At 35.4% G+C, this 27,500-nt stretch overlaps 1 protein-coding gene across 1 annotated transcript; it reads right to left on the bottom strand.

Moving 5' to 3' along the window:
* Positions 1-644: 644 nt before the first annotated feature.
* Positions 645-23,927, bottom strand: CENPU (centromere protein U). The gene is made up of 12 exons (XM_039330838.1): positions 23,902-23,927; positions 23,037-23,088; positions 21,426-21,543; positions 19,204-19,345; positions 13,713-13,782; positions 11,993-12,062; positions 11,676-11,775; positions 10,956-11,034; positions 10,340-10,387; positions 6,544-6,605; positions 5,611-5,761; positions 645-1,326 (listed from the first exon to the last, which is right to left on the bottom strand). The coding sequence occupies exons 2-12, from the start codon at positions 23,079-23,081 to the stop codon at positions 1,222-1,224; spliced, it is 990 nt and encodes a 329-aa protein (XP_039186772.1). The 5' UTR covers positions 23,082-23,088; positions 23,902-23,927; the 3' UTR covers positions 645-1,221.
* Positions 23,928-27,500: the final 3,573 nt, after the last annotated feature.

Here is a 27,500-nt window from a genome sequence, read left to right as displayed (position 1 = left end):
TCTCATAACAATTGCTGGAAGATTAATTGGACAATGTGACCTGTCACAAAGAGAAAAGTTTTACTCTTTTAATTATGTTTCTCGCCATATTCTCAGAGCTAGCTTCCTTTCTATCTTATTGGTTTGCTAATCTTCTATATAAATAAAAATGTAAATGTTCGTTTGTTCAAAATGTTAAATCTCTGAAAGTTCTTCACAAATTGCTTTGAAATTTTGACACAACGTTGCATTCGAATATGCGCGTGTTTTTATATACCTACTATTATACAGATGTCACACCTGTGACAGGTAAAAACATGCTTTTTTTTAAAAAAAAACAGCACTGGCAAACCAGACAATCTTTATATCTGCACAATGGAACAACAAAAAATATTGTATACCCACAAGCATTGTGAAATTAAACATATTACAAATGTGCGCTTTCTCTTTTTTCTTTTCCATTTAACCAGACTGAGCCACAGCTGGGTACAGCTAGTGGCTGGGTACAGCTAGTGCCTAATAAAGTTACATTAGAGAACATAATGTCTCTGGTGTTTTGCTTTGTTGGGCTTCTCAGACGCAACTTACATTTTGTATGTTTACTGTGGTTGATGAAGAACAAAGACAATTAGAGTTTAGAAGTAACTAGGTTCTAGAAAGGTGAATTTTAGGATTTCAGAAAAAGATTTTATTGAATTGCCAAATATGTTAATAGTAATGCAAATACATAAATAGTAATATAATATATTCAGAGCTGACAACTAGAAGCATACGCTCTTAAGTTTTAATTTTTCAACAACCATCTTCTTCTTTCTTGGAAAGCAGCATATATTTACTCAATATGCAGCTACATATGCCTTGCCAGATGAAACATTACTGCAACTAAATAATAGCAAGATTATTTCTCTGTTGGGAAGTCTACTTTTATGAAAGAATAGGTTAAAGATCACTTGTTCTCACACAAAGTAAATCTATTTAAATTCTATATTTATGATTCAATGATCTGTTTTGTTGCCTCATTATTTCTTCTTTGCCAAACAAAAGATTTTTATTTTTGAGTTAATCATATCTAAATATACCAGTAAGCATGCCAAAAGGAATTTATGGAGTTTAGATCACTGAAAAAAAAAAACTCCAATTATTTATAGTTTTCCTACTTCAACTTCTACTTTATATTTTAATACATTGTACATCTGATAACACAGAATGTAATTTTTAGTATGAATACTTAGTTTTTAGCAATTACAAACTTTCCTGTAATTTTGTGTTGATATTTTGTAAGTGACTTTCTGCTCCTAAAATTCTTCGTGACTCCATCAGAAGTGCAGGAAGACTGGAAATGCCATACTATGGAACAGGAAGAGAAAAACAAGACATAGTTTAAAAGCTTATAAAATACTATGCCTGTGTTAGAAATTCCTAATATTTGGACCTAGCTTATTACTTGCTTTCTGAATTCATGTTCCCTTGCCTTTCCCATTACAAGTCAAACTGATACAACTCTACAATCCTTCTTTGCATATGCTCCTTCTATCACCTTAATGCCCTATCATATATATATATATATATATATATATATATATATATATATATATATATATATGTATGTATGTATGTATGTATGTATGTATGTATGTATGTATGTATGTATGTATATATATATGTATATATGTATATATGTATATATATATAAATTTTATTGATTTTTAAAAATTACAATCTTTAGAACTTAGTAAACAACATGTTGTCTGTGTTTACATATTTAACATTAACTTCTTCAATATAGATCTATTCAGTACTGTACACTCCAGAATTTTTTCTTCCTTGATCTTCCTTTCTCCCCCATACCTTTTCCCTTTTCCCCTCATTGAACAATTACAATTCTTAGTACTATTCATGTACACAAAATTAAATATAGATATCTTCATCATATTTTACTAATATTATAGAGATAACAATATCAATTCATAAATCAATATTCTGTTTTTCATGTTCTTATTAAAGTTTGATTTTCCATCAATATTTACAGTTTCTTTATCAGTTATGATTTTCTCAATATTATGTTTACATAACTAAAAAATTTTTTCATACCAATCCTTTTTTTCAAATTCCCCATATCAAAAGGGAAAAAATGCTATTTTAATTCTAAATATCTTCCATTATAAAAATCTAGTTATATATAAGTTATATATAATCATATTCAAACAGGTATATTAAACAGATAATGCCCCCTCTGATAAATCAAATCTTTTTTTTTAAGTCTAACTCTCGCTTACTTTCTTTGCCAAGTAGCTTTTCAGGCCAAGGCAATTAAATTGCCCCCAAATTTTATTTTTATGCAAGCTGCTTGGCATAAGAAAGGCAATTTAGGTAGAGTATTTTTTTTCGGGGGGGGGGGGGGAACTCTTGTCTATCCACATTTCCTAGACATTTCCCCTGCCTGCTCTATGTTCCATTTTAGGGATCTTTTATATTTACATTGTTATAGATAGGCCTTGCAGTATTTTATTTGTATATGGCAGTTCCTATTTCCTTTCTCTTATCTCCATCACTAGATCCATTTCTTCTGCTTCATCCTCTTATTTATGGTTTATTTGTTCATACTTTGTAGTCATTGTCTGGGAGCTGGTATTTGTTTTTTCTTGAGGCATCATTCCTAGAAATCCTCTAGTATCCTAAGTCTCAGTAAAAGTGGAACAAGATTTCTTCTAGTCTTCTGGTCTTTATATATAGCCTTTATAATCCAGTCCTAATAGCAATATTTTATAGTAATCCTTTGTCTCAAGTATCCTGAAAATTATCAGTCAGGCAAGGTTGTAATCCACAATGTTCGGAGGGTTCAAAATGTTCAACCTCCCTGCAGCCAGAGGTATTCAAAAGTCAATTTTTTCTTTCTCTCCCACTAGCTCTTGAGATTAAAAGTCCAAGAAGGTCAGGATGATAAATATGCCAAAATATTTTCCTTTATTTCCAGCTGTTTCTCCTTAGGCTGGAATTCACCAAGCAGCCAAGGAGCTATTTATAGTGCTGTACTCAAATCCACCACTAGATGTCATTCAAAGTCCATTTTCCACTCTTAAAAACAAAGGGTTGATTTCTTATATTTCACCTCAATCATTTTTCTTCCAAAGAGAAAATCTTAACAATTTATCTCAGTTATCAGATTTATAAAAACTGTAACTTTGTATTACTTTCACTTCAGTATTATGTATTTCAGTCCCCCATAAAAAATTTAAAACACCGCTTCCATTCACATCCAGAGGTTTTAAGCTTCCTGGGAGCCAATCCTAGGAAATTCAGTTGTAAAATAGTAAAGAAAGGATCAATATTCTCACCCAGTCCAAACTTGCTGTTTATGGTGTGCCAATTAAAGCTTTTGTTCTTCGATTGTCAGCAGCTAATGGCCGGCCGCAGGGGTGTGGCCAGTCTTTGCCTTGCCAGTTTAGAGAGCTTTCCTTGGATCGAATGGAGATTGCCATCTCTCCATGATCGACAAGGCACCCCTCCTTCTTCACTGCCTCTTCGGGGCAACTTTAGGCCCTTTTTAGGGCCCCTAGCAGGGCGAAATAGGATGTGAAGGCAGAGTCTTGCCTTCCTGTGTCTGTCTCATCGTGACACAAAACCAGAAATCAATGACCTATTATTTCTATTAGTGCTTCTAGGCACCTCTTTTTCTTGATGGCCTTTTCTTTCTTGTTCTGTCTTTTATTTTCATTCTTCGTAATTTTATGTCTATTTCCTCTGTTATTTGGGGGAATATTCTGATCTATATTTGAAAACCTGTTTTTGGAGAGCCAGTTTGATGTACTAGTTTAAGGCCCAAGCTAGAAACTAGGAGACCATGAATTCTAGTCTTGCTTTAGGCATAAAGCCAGCTGGTTGATTTTGGGCCGTTCTCTTTCAGCCCAAGAAGAGGGCAAGAGGAAATCACTTCCAAAAGGGATACCAAAAATAAATAAATAAAAAAAAAATAGCATGGACTTGTGCAGGCAATTGCTACAAGTCAAGACTGTTTTCATTTTCCCTGTCCTTGTAGTTAACAAACCATAATCCTGACATTTAAGATATATATGGGCTTATGATTAATGTCCATGCTGTTTTTGTGATGAAGGCCGATAGGCTACCCATATCTCAATTGTGTTTGTGGGCTATCTCTGACATGTACTTTTATGCATTTCTGAAAACAAAGCCTTATCATAATACACAACACTATATTTTATTCAAATGTTTTTATTTTTTTTAATTTAGTATCCTTGAATCTGAGAACTCTGGAGCTACTACAAGGCTTGTTGTATTCTTAGTTTCAGGAGAATATAAGCATCATCCTGCATAGAGCTTAAGACCTTTACCAGAATGTTAATAAAGTTTTAATAAAAATTATCTGCCTTATTTATACTTGTATGCGTTATTGGATATATCAATATTCCCCATGTCTGTAGAACTTTCCTAACTTCCTAAACTTGGATTTCTGGCAAGGTTAAGAAGCTGTTAATAATGTTTAATTCCTCAACAACCATTTTTAAGGAACCTAAACTAGACTCTGCACATTTACACACCAGTAATAAAAAGTTACTGCACTCCATCTATGAAAACATTATTGTACTCAAATGAAATGAGATGAAGAATTTTACATTTATCTAAGACTGATAAAACTTAAAAGCTAACCACAAAAATAATCAATATGCCACTTGCTTTTCCAAATCAAATATGATTATATCAATACTATATATTCCCATTAAGAATATTGTCAGATATATCATTATATATAACAGATGGTTATACAAAAATAAAGGTTGCTTTGAGAGTTATTCTGCATGGATCATGAAGGAGTGCATAAATTTCAATACTGAATATTGAAATGTGTACCATTTATATTAAAAAGGTTATTTTTTCAGATACAGGTAGTTCTTGAGTTATGATAGCAATGGGAATAGAAATTAATGTTGCTAAGTGATGCGATTATAAAGGGCGACATCAATCCCAGTTGCTGTCATAACCCTAGGATGCATGGATCATTAAGCAGGAAGAAGTGGGAGTCCCAGGAAAGGATGCCATAGGGTCAGATGCCACTTGAGGCTATGGAGGAGCTGTGGTGTGAAGTGCAGATGGGCAAGGAGTGCTATTGTGTATGAGATCCCTTCTTTTTGGGAGAAAAATATAGGGGAGTAACCTATGGGGGGTTACTTGTGACCTATCCTGCTAACTTCTCCACTGATTTTGCTTGTCAAAAGCCAATAGGAAAAACTGCAAATGGCAATCTTGTGAGTGGCTCTTTGCAACATCATAGTCACCTGTGGGTTCACTGCAACATCCAGAACTAGGACAATTGTTAAGTCCATCTTTTTCACTGTAATTTTGAACAGTCTATGAAAAAACTGACATAAGCTGAGTACTATATGTACTTGAAAATGATGCCAGGGATGGAGAATCATGGCATGATTATCTTTTTTCACACAGATAAGTCTCTATTGAAGCATACCCCAAATATCTGGAAAAATTACATCTCTTAGGAACAATACAATCATCAGTATTTGTTATCTGAAATATGCAAGGGTTAGTATTTAAAAGATAAGGAGCAGTAGCTACAGCTGTGATACTTCTAGTATGCTAAGCCATTAAACAGTTACTTACTACTAGTTTTTCTTGTGAGTTTTCCTTTTCATCCTTCATTTGCTGAAGACTCTTTAAATCTTTAATAAATTGAACTGCATTCCTGAGACAAGACATTTTTTCTTGCAGTTTGCTGTATTCTTTCTTTAGTTTCTTCAGTTCTAGTTCATTTCTAGCAAAAATAAATGTTTGAGCATTATGTTTTGTTAAGGTTTCCTTTTATTTTACAGAAAACTGTTTACATAACTGAACGAGCAGGGTGATAAGCTAAACTATCACACAGCAAGAGGGTAATCAATATTTGATTCAGCCCTGATAAAAATAAGGGGATACATCGACTTACTGCATCAATATAAAATCTAATTGGAAATCCACTTTTTAAGTCAGGGTGAACAACTCTTTGGTAGCATTTTTTTTCCTTCATTGGTTGAAGAACATAGGACACTCTTGGTGACACTGGAAGGGATAGGATAGATGTTCTGGGTGTTTTGCAGTGTGAGATACTCTATATTAGTAGTGCAATTTCAGATAGTTGGGGTGTATGTGTCGAATTTAAATTATTTATCTCTCAGAGACCTACTATTTTATGTTTGTGTTAATTTTTGAAAAGTAAAAATACTGCTTACGATGGAAAGGAATGAATCTTGCCAGATGAGAAACTATTAATACTGTTTGAAACCTGTTTGGAGGAAGCATCTGGAATTTAAGTAATACTCCTCTTTTAGTTTTGAAAAAAATCTTTACCACATTCAGTGCAGCTTCAGTTTTCTGATGCATTTGATTTAATGCAGCATAGTTGTTATAGGACATCTGAAATAAATACCAATCAGTTGGAGCTAATGAAATATGTGCTGGAGCAGGGAAAATGAATGTATCACTGGATTAGCACAAAACAGGATTGTAGGATTCAGTGATAACTGTATCTAAAACTTAATTGCAAAGTTATTAACATACCTAAATAAGTCTCCTTTAATTTCTATTAAACGTTTTCTTTTCTTATTTGTCTTTCTGACCATCTGAAATGCCAGAAAATAAATATTAAATATGAAAATCCTTAATAGTTTTACCTTTTTAAAATAAGTTTTATTAATCTTTTTAAAATTACAATCTTTAGAGCTTAGTAAACAACATGTTGTCTAGGTTCACATATTTAACATTATCTTCTTCAATATAAGTCTATTCAGTACTGCACAATCCAGTATTTTTTTCCTTGATCTTCCTTTCTTCCCCACATTTTTTCCTTTTCCACTCATTAAACAATTACAATTCTTAATGCTATTGATGTATACAAAATTAGATACAGAAATCTTCATCACATTTTACTAATATTATAGAAGTAACAATAATATCAATTCATAAGTCAATATCCTGTTTTTCGTGCCCTTGTTAAGGTTTGATTTGTCATCAATATTTAAAGTATCTTTGTCAATTATGATTTTCTCAATATTAATTACATTTATATCACTAAAAATTTTTTTATTCATACCAATCCTGCTATTTTCAAATTTCCCATATCAAAAGAAGAAAAAAAGTGCTATTTTAATTCTAAATCATATCTTCCATTATAACAATCTAGTTATATGTAAGGGTCATCCATTCTTTTAATCATATACAAACCGGTATGTTAAACATATAGTGCCCCCTCTGATAGATTTAATCCTCTGTTTTTTAAGTCTAACTCTCGCTTTCTTTCTTTGCCAAGCAGCTTTCCAGGCCAAGGCAATTAAATCGCCCAAGAATTTTCTTTCTATTTTTGTGCAAGCTGCTTGGCATGAGAAAGACAATTTAGTATTTTGGGGGAGGAATTCCACCCATCCACATTCCCTAGACATTTCCCTTGCCCGCTCTATGTTCCATTTTCTCGAATCTTCTTCCTTGTCATCAGGTGTATTTTGAAGAAAGGAGTATTTTGTATTTTCATTGTTATAGGTAGGTCTTGAAGTATTTTGTGTATGGCAGTCCACATTTCCCTTTCCTTATTTCCTCCATCTCTAGATCTATTTCTTCTGCTTCACCTTCTGATTTCTGGTTTATTTGTTCATACTTTATAGTCGTTGTCCAGGAGCTTTCCAGTTGTAGCTTCAATTTGAAGATTTGGTCCTTTATATCATCTAGATTATTTTTAGTCTCGTTATGGTTTCTTTTTATGTCCTGTGTGTGTGCAAGAATTGTTTGATGAATTTGTTGTAGCACAGAGAGTATTACCTTCTGAAAGGTATTTTTTTTTTCTTGAGGCATCATTCCTAGAAATCCTCTAGTATCACCATTCTCAGTAAGAATGGAACATGATTTCTTCTAGTTTTCTGGTCTTTATATATAGCCTTTATAATCCAGTCCTAATAGCAATATTTTATAGTAATCCTCTGTCTCAAGTATCCTGAAAATTATCAGTCAGGCAAGGTTGTAATCCACAATGTTCCGAGGGTTCAAAATGTTCAACCTCCCTGCAGCCAGACATATTCAAAAGTCATTTTTTTCTTTCTCTCCCACTAGCTCTTGAGATTAAAAGTCCAAGGTCAGGATGATAAATATGCCAAAATATTTTTCTTTATTGCCAGCTGTTCTCCCTTAGGCTGAAATTCCCCAAGCAACCAAGGAGCTATTTATAGTGCTGTACTCAAATCCACCACTAGATGTCATTCAAAGTCCATTTTCCACTCTTAAAAACAAAGGGTTGATTTCTTATATTTCACCTCAATCATTTTTTTTTCCAAAGAGAAAATCTGAACAATTTATCTGTTATCAGATTTATCAAAACTGTAGCTTTGTATTACTTCCACTTCAGTATTATGTATTTCAGTCCCCCATAAAAAATTTAAAACACCGCTTTCATTCACATCCGGAGGTTTTAAGCTTCTTGGGAGCCTTTCCCAGGAAATTCAAATTGTAAAATAGTAAAGAAAGGATTAGTATTCTCACCCAGTCCAAACATGCTGTTTATGATGTGCTAATTAAAAGCTTTTGTTCTTCGATTGTCAGTAACTAATGGCCAGCTGCAGAGATGTGGCTGGTGTTTCCCCTGCCGGTTTAGAGGGCTTTCCTTGGATTGAATGGAGAGATCGCCGTCTCTCCGTGATCGCCAAGGCACCCCTCCTTTTCATAACCTCTTCGGGGCGACTTTAGGCCCTTTTCAGGGCCCCCAACAGAGCAAAATCGGGTGTGGAAGGCAGAGCTCTGCCTTCCTGCGTCCCATCTCACTGTGACGCAAAACCAGAAGTTCCTTAATAGTTTTACCTTTTGATACTGCATATCACTGCTATTACTTCTTTAAAATACAGGTAATCTTGACTTACAACTAGTCGCTTAGCCACCATTAGAAATTCCAATAGACCTACTTAAGGATACTTATGATGTGAATTCAAAGTTCCGATGCTTCCTCGCGGAGTCATGTGACTGTACTTCAGGAGCTCAGCAACCAGCCCACATTTACAGCACCCCCGGTCAAATGATCATGTTTTACAACGATTTTGCCAAAAACTACATTTATTTTTAGTTTTCAGCAAAACTGCACCCATAGTAAACCACCGGTTCACTTAATGCCTGTGCTATTTGCTTAATGACAACAGTGGTTCAGTTAATGACAATGGCAAAAAGGTTTCTGAACTTGAGTCAGTCACTTTACAATTGTGATGGGCAGGATCCTTTAAGGTTGTATCTCAAGGACTATCTGTATAGACATATTGTTTATTATAAAATTTAATCCAAGTTAGAATCTTGTGAAGAAGCAGGAAGTATTTGGAACATAATTTCAATACTCTTCCTTGATCAACTTAATCAACTGTAGGTATCCTTACCACTGAAATCCCTTCAGGTATAATTTAACTGCTTATGTAATGGGGATAAGATTATTTATTTAAAATATTTATATTCTGTCTAATAATAAAGAAAAATAAGATTACAACCTACATGTGCATAGTTCTAAATAAAAATGTACCACACTGTGCTTAACATTATATAAAGCCAAAATCATAGATAGCAATTCATCAACTTTATTAAAATCACTAACAGTAGCATTCCTCAAAATATTCACATTGAAGCCGATTACCAAGGATTATTGGTAAAACTAAGTGCATTTTCATAGGCAGAGTATTTTAAAATTTAAGTGTGACCATTAGGTGAAAAATAACCCTTTCTGGAATCAACAGAATTTTACAACATTAAGTACAGGTCGTCCTCAACCTACAAGAAGTCATTTATTGACCCTTCAAAGTTACAATGGCACTGAAAAAAGTGATACGTTTTTCACATACTTCTCCATGATCGCGTGATCAAAATTCAGATGCTTGGTAATTGACTCATATTTATAATGGTTGCCGTGTCCTGGGGTCATGTGACCACTTTTGCGACCTTCTGACAAGCAAAGTCAATCGGGAAGCCAGATTCACTTAACAACTGTGTTGCTAACAATTGCAGTGATTCAGTTAACAACTGTGGCAAGAAAAGTCATAAAATGGGGCAAAACTCACTTAACAAATGTCTCATTTAGCAACAGAAATTTTGGGCTCAATTGTGGTCATAAGTTGAGGACTACCTGTTTATACATATAGAACTGAGCAAATTAGTATGCATAAAGCCTTCAGTTTATATTAAAGTCATAGACAGAATATATTCTATCTAGCTACTAATCTGAATTAATGAAATTTCGTATTATTACATCCTATTCCTTTAAATATTGTCCACTAAAAGCTAGTTTTTAATTTGTTGGAAGAAAATCTATATAGTTTAAAAGAAGATACACTGGCCACTTTACCTTTGTTTGTTTCAATTTTATATTTTTCAGTTTCTCAGCATCTGCAGACTAATTAAAATATTCACAAATTAATAATATGGCATAACTTCTTGGTAAATAATTACAATAAATACCTAAGATTGAAATTAGTAAAATTCATATTTTCTAATAACCAGAATCTAAGAAGGTTATTTAATTCAAGAAATAATAATTTTAAATGTTTTTGGATTTTTACATATACATATCTGATTTTATCTTTTTTCAGATTCTATCTAAATGGGAATTAAAGTGATAGGATCTGGCTGGATATAATGCATAGGAGCAGAAGACAGTATGGGTAATTAAGAGAACTGTTACACATAAAAACACTGCAATTGACTTTTTTCTCCTACCTGGATGCTTTCCAAATTTTCAGTTTATTATTCTAACATAGTGTTATATCATGGACTGTTCCAATTCCAATGACCTGCTGTATAAAATTCCTAAGCACTTTACTTACTCCCCCTCCCAGATACATTTAATTACCATTCCTTTTCTACTAAAGGGTCTGTAGGTTATTTTGGTGATTCATCTTTAATTACTGCCCCTGTAACACTTACAAAATACAGAATTTTCCTCAGTCAAAACCTGTACGTACAATGTCGGTGAGTTCATCTTTGAGCCTGGTATGAAATTTATCAATTACGTTTTTATACTTCTCCTGTTTCACTTCTTTTCTGAAACAATATATACAATATATATCACGATAAATCTATGCTTAAATGGACACATTAAACTAATCTGTACATGCAGTGGTGCAAATTGTTATTGAATTTTATCCTACTAATGGTTGATACTTAGACAGCAATGCCAAATACCTAACATTTTCCTGTTAAACAATATTATAACTTACAATGCTGAAAAATTTTAAATTATCGTTCTTGGGTTTGTACTTTTGCTACTAGTCAGCATGTTTAGTATAATAATTCTGATATCACGTAACTGCTGCTGCCTTCTGGGTTGTTGTTTTTTTTTTCAAATTTCCCAGCTTTCATGCAGTCCTGATATTCTTTGACAGTCTCCTATCAAAGTAGTGACGAGGCCCAAGCCTGCTTAAACCCTCTTCAGCATCCAGAATAATGATGATAAAAATATTATTTTAAATATAACAATTTGCTATGACACATATTTTTTCAGAAAAAAAACTATTATTTAAAGTAGTTCTTTTATTATGTTTTTACAATATCTCCAAACACCACAACAGCACTGATTCCAATTTAGAAAAGCGAAAAAGCAGATTGAATGATAAGGGACATTTAACATCATAACAGAGTTTTCAGTCATAAGGAAATTCTCAATCAAAAGAAAAGATGCTTACTTGAATTCTGTTGTTATCTTTTCAAGCTCCTTCAAAACAACTTTTTCCTTGGTAACATGTCTGGTAACTTTGGTTGGCTGCTTTGGAACTTTTTTTGAAACTAAATGAAGTGAAAAACAGAGTATTAATACATTTGGTTATTATGGGTCCAAACCTATCTAAGTTTCCCAAAGATACACAATTTAAACTGATGCATATGAAATGCTAAGTCCTACAGTTTTACTCAGTTACTATAAAAATCAAGATCAGCAGGTCTGATACTACACACAGAAGTGAAAAATTATTCTAGAGCCGAGGAGAAAGGAAAAATTATTTACCTGGACAATGTGTCTCCCCTTCTGGTAAAACATTCTTATTTACATGGGATTGAGTCTTTTTTTTGGGTATCTATTAGGTCAAAGTTAAGGAACATATTAGTTGCTAGCAACCTACGTTATTTCATTTGGCAGGCACAGCTTTTGTCAAACTATAAACTTTGTCTAGATGTACACTGCTTAAAATTTTAGTTAATTTTCATAACGCCTATAGTAAGTACAAGGAATATACTATCAGAGTACGCTTATATACTTCTTTGTAATAACATCCCATTAACTTTGAATACTCTATAGCTGCACAGCAGCAAAAATAAATTTAAAAAAATATTTTTACAACTAGTGGCCACTTTTAATGATAATGTGGTTTTTAATAATCACTGAAATATGTGCTAATTGTTTCATTTTTATAATACAGTTTTATAACTGATATGGGACAGATTTTTTTTATAAAAAACTTTTAAAGATATACCGATCAACAAAACATTAAAACCAATTAAATAAGACTTCTCCTAGAAAGTGGGAAAGTTTCTTAGAAATTATTTATATAAAGGTAATTATTAGGAATTACTATGCTGAAATAAAGGTAAAGAAATATTAATAAAATAATATTAAAGGATTCTTTAAGAATCTTTGTTTTGTCTATTTTTTTAATCAATGTGATTTCCTATATCAATTACCTGTTAGCAAATACTAATTGTTTATTTTCCTAGGACATATAAAATGTTGCAAGACCCATTTTTTTCGTATTAGCTGCCAGATTACTTAACAAAACATGCAGGGAAACTAAATTGTATGTTTTTTAATTAATGGTATTTAAAATAGAATTTGTAATTTTGCCAAAATCTATTATTTAATTTGATATCTTACATTCTAAGTATTTCTTAATGATCAGTTTGAAGATTTCTGCAATGTATGTAAATTTTGCTGAGCTGTGTTGAAAATTATTTAGGAATTATTTTAATCATTTTTATATATTCACTAATTTTTACTAGTATAAGAAAAATTCTTCAAGTTATATGAAATGTATACAAAATATGCAGAAAATCATGCAGAATAAGAAATGGATTATATAAAAGAACTTCATGTTATCACTGCATACAATTTATTATAATTAAAACTGAACCTCTTTAAGTAGCTATCTCTGTTGAGCACATAAACATAAGTAACCTATACAATAGTATCCTAATTATATTACTAATGTCACCTGTACAATAGACACTGTAACAAAGTCTAGAAGTATTCAGATTCATAATTAAAAACCTATGGCTATCAGCTCATAAAAACTATTTTATCATTCATGGATTCAGGAAAATATGAGACCATTCAGATTAGCGCTATCAGGACAAGTGAACATTAAAAACAGAAATAGGCTGTAACATATGGTGACTGCAAGGAAATGGTACATAATACCACATACAGTCAACAAATGACACTGTAGATAATATTTCACTGCAGGGAATCTATCAAATTTTGAACATAAGAAACAGTATGTTTAAAAAAAACAATTACAAAAATAACAAATTATAGGAAATTTCAACTTAAAAACAATTAAATTGGTCTAGCTTGTAGTTTTGAGTCATGTAATTTTAATTTTTATCCAATTGTATATACAATTGAGATTGAAAATAAATGTAAATTATTGTATGTTTCAAAACATCTGCCTATAACAGATTGTATTTTACTCCCAATAAAAAGGAAAAAGTATTCTAAACCTTTTACTTACCATGTTCTTTACTGAAGATTCCTCTTCTGAATCTTCAGTTCTCATCACTGTTTTCAGAATGCGAGTTTTTCTGATAAACATAAAAATATTACAGTATATTTTATCATGGAATTTTAAACACTGGAATGGAAACTTGTTAGAATCTTTTTTTGCAGCATTATATTGACTAAATAATTTCACTGATGGGCCAAAGAGATCCATATGCTATTTCCAGATAAAGATTTACAGTTAAAAATAACAAGTCAGCAACATAATTAGTAGTGATAAAATATGGAAATTCAATGGTACATATGCCATACTGAAAAAAGAAAATGTGGTCACAAATGTGCATTCATCAGGGATTAAATTTAGTTATACTGAACAAACAAATATAGAAGTACATTATGAAATGTAAGGGTTGGATTACACAGCAATTAGACTCAAATGGACAGATAGAGCATAGAAGAGAGGTTCCCAAACTTACAAGCCAGACATACCTCTCCAGCCAATTATATCTACAATCTATAACTTTACCAAAAAACTGACACATAAATTTGTACACCTCACAGAAGTAAACACTCCATCAAATCCTGACTATAGCGCAGTGGTTCTCAACCTGTGGGTCGGGACCCCATTTGGGGTCAAAAGACCATTTCAGGGGGGTCGCCAAACAACGCAGTCCGCCATTTTCCCCCCCTTTTCCTTAGCTGTGCTACTCCCTTTTATTCTATTGGCTTTTGAAAGCCAATAGAATAGACTCTCTTGAATAGAGTCTAATTCTATTGGCTTTCAAAAGCCAATAGGAATTGTCCAGGCTGTCTCTGCCCTGCTGAGCCCGCCAAAAGTCCCATTCTGCAAACGGTGCTGCACCAGTTGAGTAGTCCTCGACTTACGACCGGTTGAGTAGTCCTCGACTTACGACCGGTTGAGTAGTCCTCGACTTACGACCGGTTGAGTAGTCCTCGACGTATGACCGGTTGGGGGGCGGTCGCGGCATTAAAAAGGTTGAGAACCACTGCTATAGCGCCTCCAAAGGATCAAAAGACCTGACCATAGATGAAGATGAAATTATGGTCTCATTTGATGTTATAGCACTCTTCATTTCTATAGACCCAGACCTAGCAAAAAGAAACCAAGACAGCTACCCAATCTAACCAACTATACCAAGATTGAAATACCCAGAATCACGGTTCTTATCAATCTTTGCCTGATCACATACTTTCAGTTGAATGGACAAATATATCAATTCAAAGGAACTCCTATGGGATCACCACTTTCAGGACTCATAACTGAGCCCATAATGCAATGCCTGAAATCTATAGCACTCCCAACTAGAGAAAACACATGAAACTATGATTCAAAATTTATTTTATTAAAAAAAACGATTAAAATGCCAAAAAAGTAAAAAATAGAAAAAAGGCAACCCCCCCCCCAAAATAAACAAGACATTGAAAAAGAAAAACACCTATATACATATTATTCCTCCTTAGCTGAATACGGATTAATACATTAGTAAAAATTAATTTCTCGCCCCTTGCTAAATAGGCCCCAAAGATTTTAAACTATCAAATCCATTTGCAAAAGGAATGTAAGGGTTTTAGATTCCTTTTCTGAATCTAATTCCAGAACATGACTCTGAATATTTTTTCACAGCTATTATCATTTCATCAAACTTTTTAAAGAAGCTTTCAATTAAAAATTATATGTTACCAAACGGTCTTTTTAGCCAGCTCTGTTCATTTGTAATTCAATGCATTGTTGGTCTATATAAGTTAGACAAGAAACAAAAAACACTAAAGCAAAGTGAAGAAATAAATTAAAGGAACAGGGAAGATATTTTCTACATATGCCAATCCAAAGTTAAATTTTTTTAAAAAATACCCCTCCAAATATTTTGCAAGTTAATAAAATATAAAAAACCTGTGATAAAATTCTAATATTGATGTAATTCAAATAAAAGTATTTCACCATCTAAGGACATGTCATGTTTCCATACAGAAATGCAACAGTTATTTAAGACAACATAAATCAAAAGGAGGAAAAAAGAAAGATAAAATCCAGGAAGAGGTTAAAGAAGGTCAGCATTCAATCAGCCAGTCAACTTTTAAAGACAAAAATCAAAGTAAAGCAATACATTCAAAATTCAAAAAGTGAAAGTTAATACCCAGGCTTGCTTAGAAACTGAAATGCTGAAAGGAAGATGGATGCTCTAACTTTCTGACCGCTCCCAAAGGGAATTGAAATCTTCAAGACTCCCCTTCCCAGATGGTTCCATACCGTCCAAACTCATCTAGGTCATTCCTAAGTGCTCCCATTCAAATCCAGGGAGCAGTACTGCCAGAGAACCAGTTCTGGCAGTAAAATCAGCAGATAGTCAGTAGGAAAAGAGTTCCTAACATTCAGGTGCCATCTTGGGAGGTGTCATAACATACGAAACTATCAACAACATCTTCAAAGAAATAACATTCACCAGGAAGAAACAACAACAAACAACAATATCTTTGCTAGATATCCTCCTAAGCAGAAACACTGATGGCAAGTTAAAAACATAATTCCATTATCAATCTATCCACACCAGCCTAGTGCTCCCTTACCTAAGCAACAACCTAACTTCCTACAAGAGAAACTACATATGACCACTATTCAGAGAAACACAAGCACAGGCAGCAATGCTGAACATCAGAAAAAGGAAACAGAGCATCCAGTGTCTTCCAACAAAATGAATACCCACAAGTTTATCAAAAAAAAGCTGACCATTCAACCTACCATAGGGCAACCAACACAAGCTGCAAGTAAATGATAATATTGAAATACATCAAAAACATCTCAGAAACCACCAACAAACTATTACAGGGCTTTTCAACCAGTGGTATGGGCACCACCTGTGGTACATTGGCACTTGGCAGGTGGTACGCAACCATCCTAGAAAAGTGGTAGCAAGGGAGGGAATGAGCTGAACCAGTGGCAGCACCGCACAAGCCTGAGTGAGAGACGGCTGGAGCTGCAGGGCTGTCAGGGCTGAGTGGAAGCGCCGGGATCAGTGCTGCTTTCCAGCTGATCAGCGCTTCTTCGGGGCTACCGGGGCTCAGTGGAAGCGCCAGGATCAGCGCCAGGCTCCACCTGGAGCTCGGCACTGATCCTGGTGCTTCTGCTGAGCCCTGAAGAAGCACCAATCACCTGGAAAGCAGCACTGATCCTGGCACTTCTGTTGAGCCCAGAAGAAGCGCCGATCAGCCGGAATGTTGCAGCATCTCCAGGGTCTTGTGATTTACATTCAGATGCTTGGCAACTGATTCATATTTATGACGGTCACAGTATCCCACGGTCATGTGAAGTGACCAAAACCTGCTGCAACCACCCAGCAGACAGGGGGAATAAAAACCAAACACCTTCACCCCACCCCCACTGCCAATCCTCAACAGAAATGCTCACAACAATGAAAACCTCGGACAGGAGGAAGAGCGCGGCCAGGCGAGCAGGCAGATGTCTTGCTCGGCTGTGGCTTGGGGGGCACTTTTTTCAGTGCCATTGTAACTTCGAACAGTCACTAAGCAAACTGTTGTAAGTCGAGGACTACCTGCACTTTTTTCTTTTGGTCATCAAGTTTTTGACACCTTCCTAGGCGTCTGATGGTACCTGGATGTTGCCATATCCTAAAAGTGGTACAATGGGTGAAAAGGTTGAAAAGCCCTGGACTATTACAACTATATGACATCACTGTATCACATAAACCAACTAAAGCCCTCCCAAAACATCCTAAGTAAATAAACCAAAAGCCCCAGCAGCCACAGAAGAAATAAAACAGGAATCTCTCTACAACAAACACTGTAAGGATTGTAACAGCCACTATTTAGGACAAACAGGCAGAAAAGTAGCACAGCACATTTACAAATATCCACTAGCAATCAGAAGATATGATGAAAACTCCTTAATTTTATAACACATGGACATACTCAACCATAGTTTCAACTGGGAAACTATGAGCATCCTAGATCAAGCACCAGAGAATTCCTGGAGCCCTGGCACTCAAACAAATCAGCCATCAATAGGCACATATAGATAAACAAAATCTATATACCACTCAAAAGAGATAATCAAAAAGCTCCAAAGGAAAAGATCAAAACAACACATCACCCGTAATCAACACCCATACAAGCAGAGATTAACACCAAGATTAACCCTAGGGCCTAGACCAGGGGTAGGCAACCTTGGCTCTTTTATGACTCGTGGACTTCACAAGTCATAAAAGAGCCAAGTTTGCCTACCTCTGGCCTAGACCAACAATCAAGTAACAATACTCCAACCAAGGAATTATCAATGCAGACAAACAAGCTAACAGTAAAAAACAGCCTAATCAAGGAACCTTCAAAAACATTCCCACCAACACTGACAATGCAAACCACTAGTACAGAGTTGTCCAACCTTTTTGGCTTTGCGAACCGGCGGAGGGAGGAGAAGGGATGATTCCATGCTAGCTGTGGGCAAGCGTGCACAGCTCCATTTGTTCAAGTGGTGAGCTCATGCTCTACTCCTCATTCAAATGGAGCACATATGCGCTTGCCTGCTGCTTCCATGGCCCAGTTCTGAATAGCTCACAGCCTAGTAGTGGGCCGCAGCCTGGGGGCTGGGGACCTCTGCACTAGTATATAAAAATAAGATCAAACTCCACTCCCTCCTTGCACTGATGTTACCTAGTTGGGTAATGAAAAGTCTGCAAGAAAACCACCAAGCTCAGAGAGCACCAATAACTTTGGGCAGTTAATGTCATATAAAAATGTACCAATACACATAAAAAACAATATAAAATGACAACCTAGATTAAAAAAATTCAGAACTATCAGAACAACTATGTCTCAGCTCTAACTAACCATCTGACTCCCATGCCCAGGAACAAATCCAAGTCTTCAAGGTTTTCCGAAAAGCTGGCATGCAAAAAGTCCAAAATCTTCTGGCTTTTGTGAGAAAATCAAATCCTGAGGAAGTGGCCAGAAATGCCACCTTTGGGACTCTATTGTAAGAACTAAATATTTGGTAGTGATGATACAGAGGAAGTACAAAAGGTTAAACAAGATTTTACTGCCTTCACAACTGTAATTTAAGAAAATGGTTATGCTAATGAGAGATGTGCAAAACTTGGACCCTGTCTGACTCAAAAAGTATAAATGTTTTAAAGAAAAAGCAGTACATTTGGAACATACAGAGAAGCAACGATTATAAAGAAAACATGTTGGTAAGAAGTCTTATCTATGTAGAGACCAAACTCAAAGCCAATTCAAAAGCACCAAAAATAAAGAATATAATTGATTCTTTAACTTGATATTTGTATTTTACTAGGAATTTTAGAATGAAGTATTAAATGTGCTCAAAACACTTCTCTATTTGGATAACATAGCTTCAATGAAGTTATATAAGTGATTAATAGCTGGATTAAGTTAGCAGAGCTGGACACACTAATAAATTCATGTGCACATAGAAAATCAGTCTAGAGAAAATAAACTTATTTTTGGAATACCTTTTCTTTGCATTTTTCTTTGGGGACTCTGGATCAGAGAAATTGCTGGCAGACTCATTCAGTGTTGAATATTGATCGTTCCCATTATTAGCCTCTTCTTCCTCCTCGTACACAGATAGAGCAGTGCTATGTAAAGGATGATCTAGGATGAAAAAGTACTAATTAACTATAACAATGTAAAAGACCCTGCATGTCTTATCACAGAAAATCTCAAAACAATAGTTTTTGTGTGAAATGCATGAAGCAGTTTCACTCAAGAGAAAGACATTAGGAAGAGGGGAAAAAACACCAAGATGCAATAAGCCTTGTACAAAAGTGTTTGGTAACTATAGTTCTTTGAAGCAATCACACAGAACAAGATACCATGAAAGGCTGATATCCCACCTTTATTTTTCTAGGGTTCTAACTTAGTTTGGTCCACTAGACATTGAGCAAGTAGCAATGCCTGGTCATATGAAAGTGAGAATATAATTTTTAGCCCTCAGTGTAATATACCTGACATAGCTGGCAGGATTTAAGAGTAGGCATTAGGACAAATTAATGGAAGAAAATGTTTATGCTGATGAGAGATGTAAAACTTATCATCTCTTATAAAATTTGGACCCTGTCCCAAGAGTATGTCCTGGAATAAAGCAAACAAAAATTTTATCAATAAAAGGTATTGCTAATATGAGCATTTGACATAGGATAGTCTTGAGGCGAGATGGGTGGCAAATAAATTTAAACAACAAACAAACAAATAAAAAATAAAGGTGGTATCTGCCATGCCTGTTTCTGTGAAAAAAGGGAGTGTGGAATTAGGGAAGGGAGGGCAGTAGGCTCAGGAAACTGCTGTTCAGTCTGGCATTCACACAAGAATTCCAGAGACTAGACACTGAGCTGTTTACAGCCAACAATGATGACCTGTTTAATATAGGCAGCTCCACCAGCCTTGTGAAAAGCACTACTTGCACAGTTGGGACCTACTCAAAGTTTTCCAAAGGGAGAGATGTCTTTGAACAACTGAAAGATGTACAAAGCAATGACCAAGAAATAGCATCTGTGTGGCCAGTGCTCAACTTCCAAATTAGCAAAATTTGACATACTTCATTGGATAGTTTTGCAATAACGCTAATGTTAATTTTTAATATCACATTTGGGTATATTATTTAAAATTCTTTGTTGTAAAACACAGCAATTTCTTTTATTATTCAATTGCTTATTAATGCTAAAGCTAATCCAGATGCTGTAGCTATCTTGGTAGGATTTTATATTTGATCTTTCTGTATCCATAAAATTAAATAAGTATATTTATAAAAATGTACTAGACATTATAATATACATGTAATAATAATAATAATAATAATAATAATAATAATAATAATAATAATGAAGTTGGGAGGGACCTTGGAGGTCATCTAGTCCAACCCCCTGCTCAGGCAGGAAACCCTATACTATTTCAGACAAATGGCTGTCCAGTCTCTTCTTAAAAACTTCCAGTGTTGGAGCATTCACAGCTTCTGGAGGCAGGTTGTTCCACTGATTAATTGTTCTAAAAGTCAGAAATTTTCTCCTTAGTTCTAGGTTGCTTCTCTCTTTGGTTAGTTTCCATCTGTTGCTTCTTGTCCTGCCTTCAGGCGCTTTGGAGAATAGATTGACTCTCTCTTCTTTGTGGCAGCCCCTGAGATATTGGAACACTGCTATCATGTCTCCCCATGTCCTTCTCTTCATTAGACTATAGTCTAGACATACCCAATTCCAGCAACCGTTCCTTATATGTTTTAGCCTCCAGTCCCCTGATCATCTTTGTTGCTCTTCTCTGTGCTCTTTCTAGAGTCTCAACATCTTTTTTACATCGTGGTGACCAAAACTGGATGCAGTATTCCTAACATACTGCATCCAAAACTGGATGCAGTATGTATTTTATATTTATTTAACTTGCTTATTGGAAATGTAACACAATCATATTTTTATTCTGCATTTATTCAATCTACACACATCTCAGAACAATTGCTATCTACAAATTGCAGTTGGGAATAATATCTTATATTTATTCATTACAACTATTTTTACATTACCAGCTCAGCATAATTCCTGGTCACTTACAATAAATATAAAATCCAACATCAGTAAGCAAAAATAATAATTCAGAGTGCAGATGGCTACCCAATGTGCCAATCAGAAAGCAGACCATTCTAATAACTATGTATGAATGTCTTAAAATGTTACAGACAATAACTAACCAAATAAGTCATCAGTTTCCTCTGTTTGTCCGGTTCTAGGAATTTTCAAAATACTTGAGACATCAGGCTCCTCAGATGAAAACAGTTTACCCTGGGAGTCTGGCTTGGCTTGATATCCCTGCAAGGAAACAGATTATTTATTTATTCAGTTTATACGCTACCATTTCACCTGCAGGTAACTTTAGGCAATTATTTAAAAAGTGATAAAAACATTAATGCATCACACTAATAAATAGTAATATTAAATTAGCTTAACATTCACAAAGATGGGGAGAGGGAGCAGAATGCATGGGGGGGTTGTCTTATCAAGGTCTGTTAACCACCTCAAGGATTATATGTCCCCATTGGGCTTCCATGCCAGTTAGCACAGCCAAGTCTTCATATACTTTTGGAAGGCCAAAAGGGTGGATATAGATCTCACCTCAGAAGTCATGATGTTATAAAGGCTAAGAACCACAGCAGAAAATGCTTTTTTCCTGGACCCAGCCAGCCAGACTTCCTTGACTAATAGGTCTGTAGCATTCCCTTTCTACTGGGTAAGTGGGGTGGGGGCAATCCCATTGGTGTAAGATGGTTCTTTAGGCAACCTGGATCCATGCCATGGAAGGCTTTAAAGTGATAACCAACATCTTGAATTGAACCTAGAAACAAACTGGCAACTGGTAATACAGGCCACCCTAGGGGCCCAAGAACTGTCTACAAGATAGCATTCTGTGCCAGCTGTAATTTCCAAATACTCTTCAAGTAGCCCCATGTACAGCATGTTGCAATAGTCCAAGTGTGAGATGACCAGGGCTTGAGTGACTGAGTGCAGGAACTTCCAAAGCAGGAAAGGACCAGCTGTCACACAATCCAAAGTTGCACAAAGGGTCTCAAAGCCACGACTGCCACCTGCTCTTTAAGCAGGAATTGTAAATCTAGGAGAATCCACAAGTTGCACACTGGGTCTATCTGGGGTAATATAACTCCATCCAGAACAAAAGATGTTAAAGTCCTGAATTTCAAAAGCTCCATGCCCTTTTTTAACAGAGCAATGTTAAAAAACATATTGTCTAAGCTCTTCAGAAAGTTAAATATTTAAGAGGCTATTACAAATAAGTAATAAATTCAAATTAAGAAAAAGTTAGCAGGGGCCATATGTAGTACTACCATCTAGAGCTTTGCACACGGCACCTATTAATATTTTAGAGCTGCTGCATCTATTCCTGAAGCCATGAAGTTGTTTTTTTTTTATTTTCTTCAATATATTTTGTAGTTGTGTAAGTTCTACTTATTTAATATAATCCTTAATAAAAATTATTGGAAATTATTTAAAAAAAACATGGAGTTGTTTTCTATAGCTGCTATATAATCCCAGAGAAACATGTGATTGCATTAATGTTCACACTGCAAACAATTTGAAAACAAAGTACTAAGTAGCGAACAGCCCTACTTCAACTATGTCACAAAAATTGAAGATCTAATGTTTTATGTTTAGAAAGTCATTGCAAAACTAAATGGCTCAAGAATTAAATAAATTTATAGAATTACTACACCTGAATCAACTCAAGGTTCTGCATTAAAAAGAAGGGGTAAATACCTATGCACACTTTAAAGCAAAATGCCACTTACTGCCAATTTCTTTTTGAAAACTTTTGTTGCTTTTCTCTTTGACATCTTGTTACTAGAAAAACAAACAAAAGAGGAAAACAAGCTTAGATGGAATTACTCCCCTTTTCTTTTACATTCCAGGCATTAACCTTGTCCAAAAACTAGCTTCCAAATTAACTTGGCTATGTCCAAAGTAACCTCTAATTTAAGCCTGACCAAGCAAAAAGCCAGGCCAGGTGCCTGATTCTTCCCTACTCCCATACTCAAATCCTAATGGAAAAAGAGGAAGGAGCATGCACTCCCAAGACACCACCAAGGTAATTTTCACCCAGGCTTCAAAGGCGTGGGGTGGGCTCCGTTAAAGTAGCGTTTTTGTTTTGAACTGACCCACTCTCTCCTTGAACGGAGAAAGGCAAGTGCAGGAAAGCCCCACCCGGGAAGCCTAAAGGAGATTTCTTCCCCTATCACCAAGGGCTGATTTAGTGGTTAAGGTGCTGGCCTAGAAAGCAGGAGATTGAGTTCTAGTCCAGCCCTAAGCATGAAAAAACCGCTGGGTGACTTTGGACCAGTCACTCTCTTTCCGCTCAATTCACCTCACAGGGTTGTTGTGGAGACAATAGGAGGGAGAAGTATTAGGTATGGTCACCGCCTTGCATTACTTATAAAGTAAATAAAGGCGGACTAAAATCAAATAAATAAAAAGCAGGCATGGCCACTCGCCTCCATCCCCCAAGTACCATTGCTTCCTCTGGGGGGAGATGGGCGGTTCCTAAATTTGATATATAAATATTTTTTATAGATAATCCTTACACAGGTCGGAGCTTCTTACGCCGAAACGCTACTGCTGCAGTCGGGAGGCCTCCCGCCCTCCCTCCACCTCGCTCACCGGTGCCTCGTGCACTCCTTCCCAACGTTCAGAAGCGCCCCGCCTCGTGAGGGAGGAATAAAACGTGAGAGACGAAAAAAAAAAAAAAAAAAAACACGCGCAGGCTTAACTTCCTGACTACAAACTGCTTTTTTTCGCGCCAAAACTCAAAACTTACTGCCAGCATATCCCATTGCATACTCGAAAGGAGGGGGAGAGGAAAAATTGAGCTTAGCATCACTAAACCTGTTCGTTATGACATCTATAAATTAATTCTTACTATTCTATATAAAATTTCACAGTTCGCAAAAAGGGGCGAAAGAATATTAATATGGTTTTTTTCTGAAGGGATACCCCCTTTTTTCTTTAGTAGATAGTTTAGTCCATTGTCTGTGAGTTAAATTTTTGAAGTGTAACCCTATTACCACGCATAGCTGCGAGAATAAAGGAAGAGCGCCATCTAAAGGCCAGAAGATAGGCAACACGGATATTGCGAAGAAATTGTTCTGTAATTTTTACCTGTTTTTATCTGGAAACTCAAGTACTTTGGCCACCTAATGAGAAGGAAGGATTCACTGGAGAAGAGCCTAATGCTGGGAAAGATTGAGGGCAATAGAAGAAGGGGACGACAGAGAATGAGATGGCTGGATGGAGTCACTGAAGCAGTAGGTGTGAATTTAAATGGACTCCAGAAGATGGTAGAGGACAGGAAGACCTGGAGGAATGTTGTCCATGAGGTCGCGATGGGTCGAACACGACTTCGCAATTAACAACAACAACAACATCTGGAAACTGATACATTGTATTGTAACTGCTAGTAGCTTTGGAGACTGGCAAGGAGAGGGAGGCATGTCAAGGGGTGGCATGGAGAACAGTCGAAAGTTGTAGTTCTTCCGTGTAAGCATTTTTTCCATATTCAAGAAAAACCTAAAAATACAAACAATTATAGATACATTCCAATTTTGCTTAACTATTTAATTAAAAAACATCCCCATGGTACCTCATTTCAAATTTTAGACAACACCTGTAATGAAAAAGACACTAAAATATCTGAATTCTTCTAGTATTTATTTTTGTTCTATTAATACAAAAAGAAAATATGTTGTTATCCAAAGTAAATCACTTGATATGGTAATTTCTCTCCTCTTTTCTATGCAATTATATTTAGAAGTTTAAGAACCTCAGATTGAAAAATCTAAATATTCATTTGTTTTCACTAGATTCATGCATTCCGTTAAATCATAATCTATTATTTGTTTGTTTCTGGTTTGGTGTTTTGTTTGAATCCACCCATTTTATTTATAGTACATGGTTTATAGTCTAGCATAGTATGTGAATCTAGTGATCTTGGCTTATTCAACAAATCCATGCTTGATTCTGCTCCTAAGTTGCTCAAGTATCTCACCCTGAAGGATGATACTCAAAATGCAAAAAGGCCAATTGTATTAATTCAGCACAGGAAGTTTTTTACAGGATATTCTCACCAACCCTTCCCACTTGCAGAGGTATTTCCTGTCAAATGTATTGCATTTCCTATTGCAATTGTTTTGTTTACCATGGACCAGTACTGGGCTGCGACATGCCAGCAACTGGTCTGCACAAATAAGTCAAGCCCCATCCGCAGGATGCAGGCAGCACACAAAATCATGCACCCTCTGGTCTGCGGAAAAACCTCTCTCCACGGAACTGGTCCGTTGTGCCCCAAAGGTTGGGAACCTCTGTTGTAGTATGAGCAATTATGATGATGAAGGATTATAGAAAAGATATACAATATAAAAAATACATGCAATTCCCAAACAATCATCTACATTTTCAGGCTGCCTTAACTGCGATGTGACCAATTTAGAAATTGATCAGGAGGCCATAAGACTTCTCCAGCATTTGTAATCACTTCAAATCAGATACAAAATTAGAGATTTAAAATATATAAACTATTCTGGCTCAATTTCATTGGGTAATTGAAGGGCATATTTGATCAATTCAAAAAGCTATAGAAAGTCTGGTACTATTTATGTATTCTACTGCATATTCACCTTTCTCACCTCTACTTTGGCACCTTTTATATGTATGGACTCCCAGTTCCCAGAATTCCCCAGCTAAATTTGAAAACCTCATATCTGAAAGCTGTCAATATTGAGGAATGCTATTTTGCTGGACAATTCTGTAAGAAAAAGAGTCTTAGTTATTCTGCATTCTTATTAATGGAAGACTCTACTATCCAGAAATATCTCTATTAGCATTAGTGAGAGGGAAGTAGTACAGAATCTGTTTCCTGCAATCCCTTTTACTACTTTCTTACTAAATCAGTCTGGAATGTTGTGAATGCATTCATACTGTATGTAAACCTGATTCACCAAGAAGGCAATTAGAGCATTAATGACAGCATATATTTTTACAACTGTCTCTGCTGCTCTGCAGCCTGTTTTTCCTTTCTGTAGAATTTGGTGTATGGCATATTGTCTTTGAATTGATGACTCTATTAGGGTAACTGTTTAGCTTTTATTAGATAGAAAATATTCCCTTCTCCAACTGAAAATGATGCAATTACAAGATAACAGGCACTTTTTCGAGAAGTATAAGTAATTGCTATTTTCTCAAAAGAATGAAAGCATTCATAGGGCAGAAATATGGTGTAGTAGTTTAGGCACCAGGCTAGAAACTAGGAGACTGTGAGTTCTACTCCTACCTTAGGCATGAAAGCTGGCTGGGCAACCTGGGGCCAGTCACTCACTCTCAGCCCAAACCACCTCACAGGTTGTTGTTGTGCGAAAAATCAGAGAAAGGAGTGTTAGGTATTATTTATAAAGTAGTAATGGTGGGATTAAAAAAAAACACTAAAGAAAAGCCCTAAAACTTTCCTGTTGCAGTTATTAAAAAGCTACAGGCTCACATATACACTTTGGCTGATGTGAGATCTAAATAAGGAACAAAATATCTCATGATCCTAACAGTGGGTATTTTATCTTGAGATTATATTAACACAAGGCATGGAACACTTTCAATATAAAAGAATACACATAGGCACCAGCCTGGGACTATGTGCATCATATACACTATTATAATATTTTTATCCAAACTTTATAAGTAATTCAAGGCACAACTATCCTGTGAGGTTGGTGGGGCTGAGAGTGAGTGACTGGCCCCAGGTTGCCCAGCCAGCTTTCATGCCTAAGGCAGGAGTAGAACTCAAGTCTCCTGGTTGCTAGGCCAGCATCTTTACTACTACACTAAACAGCATCTTTACCACTACACTACACTACACTAAAGTAATGGTGGGATTAAAAAAAACACTAAAGAAAACACTATCTTTGTCTTACATATATATATATATATAAAAACACTACCGTATCTTTGTCTTATATATTCACATACAGCTTAGCTTAATGCAGAGACAGTGGACTGTAGTCCTGACTACACCTCTAGCCAATATGGCAGTTGTACATCATTAATATCTACAATACAACCAAAAGTAGAGTTTCTCTATGCCTAAGTTAATACTTCTATTTTACAAGATTTCCAAAACAGAAAAGACTTTTGCTAACATGAACAAAATTTATTGTAAATTATAAATCATGGATTTATACTCTTTGGATTATGGTTATTGATATTCACATTTGTTT

The sequence above is a fragment of the Crotalus tigris genome, unplaced genomic scaffold (genome assembly GCF_016545835.1).
Source record: "Crotalus tigris isolate CLP2741 ecotype Arizona unplaced genomic scaffold, ASM1654583v1 scf7180000024432.2438137, whole genome shotgun sequence".
Classification (NCBI taxonomy): domain Eukaryota; kingdom Metazoa; phylum Chordata; class Lepidosauria; order Squamata; family Viperidae; genus Crotalus; species Crotalus tigris.
Note: the sequence above shows the minus strand (reverse complement) of the source record. Positions and strands in the feature narration are given on the sequence as shown.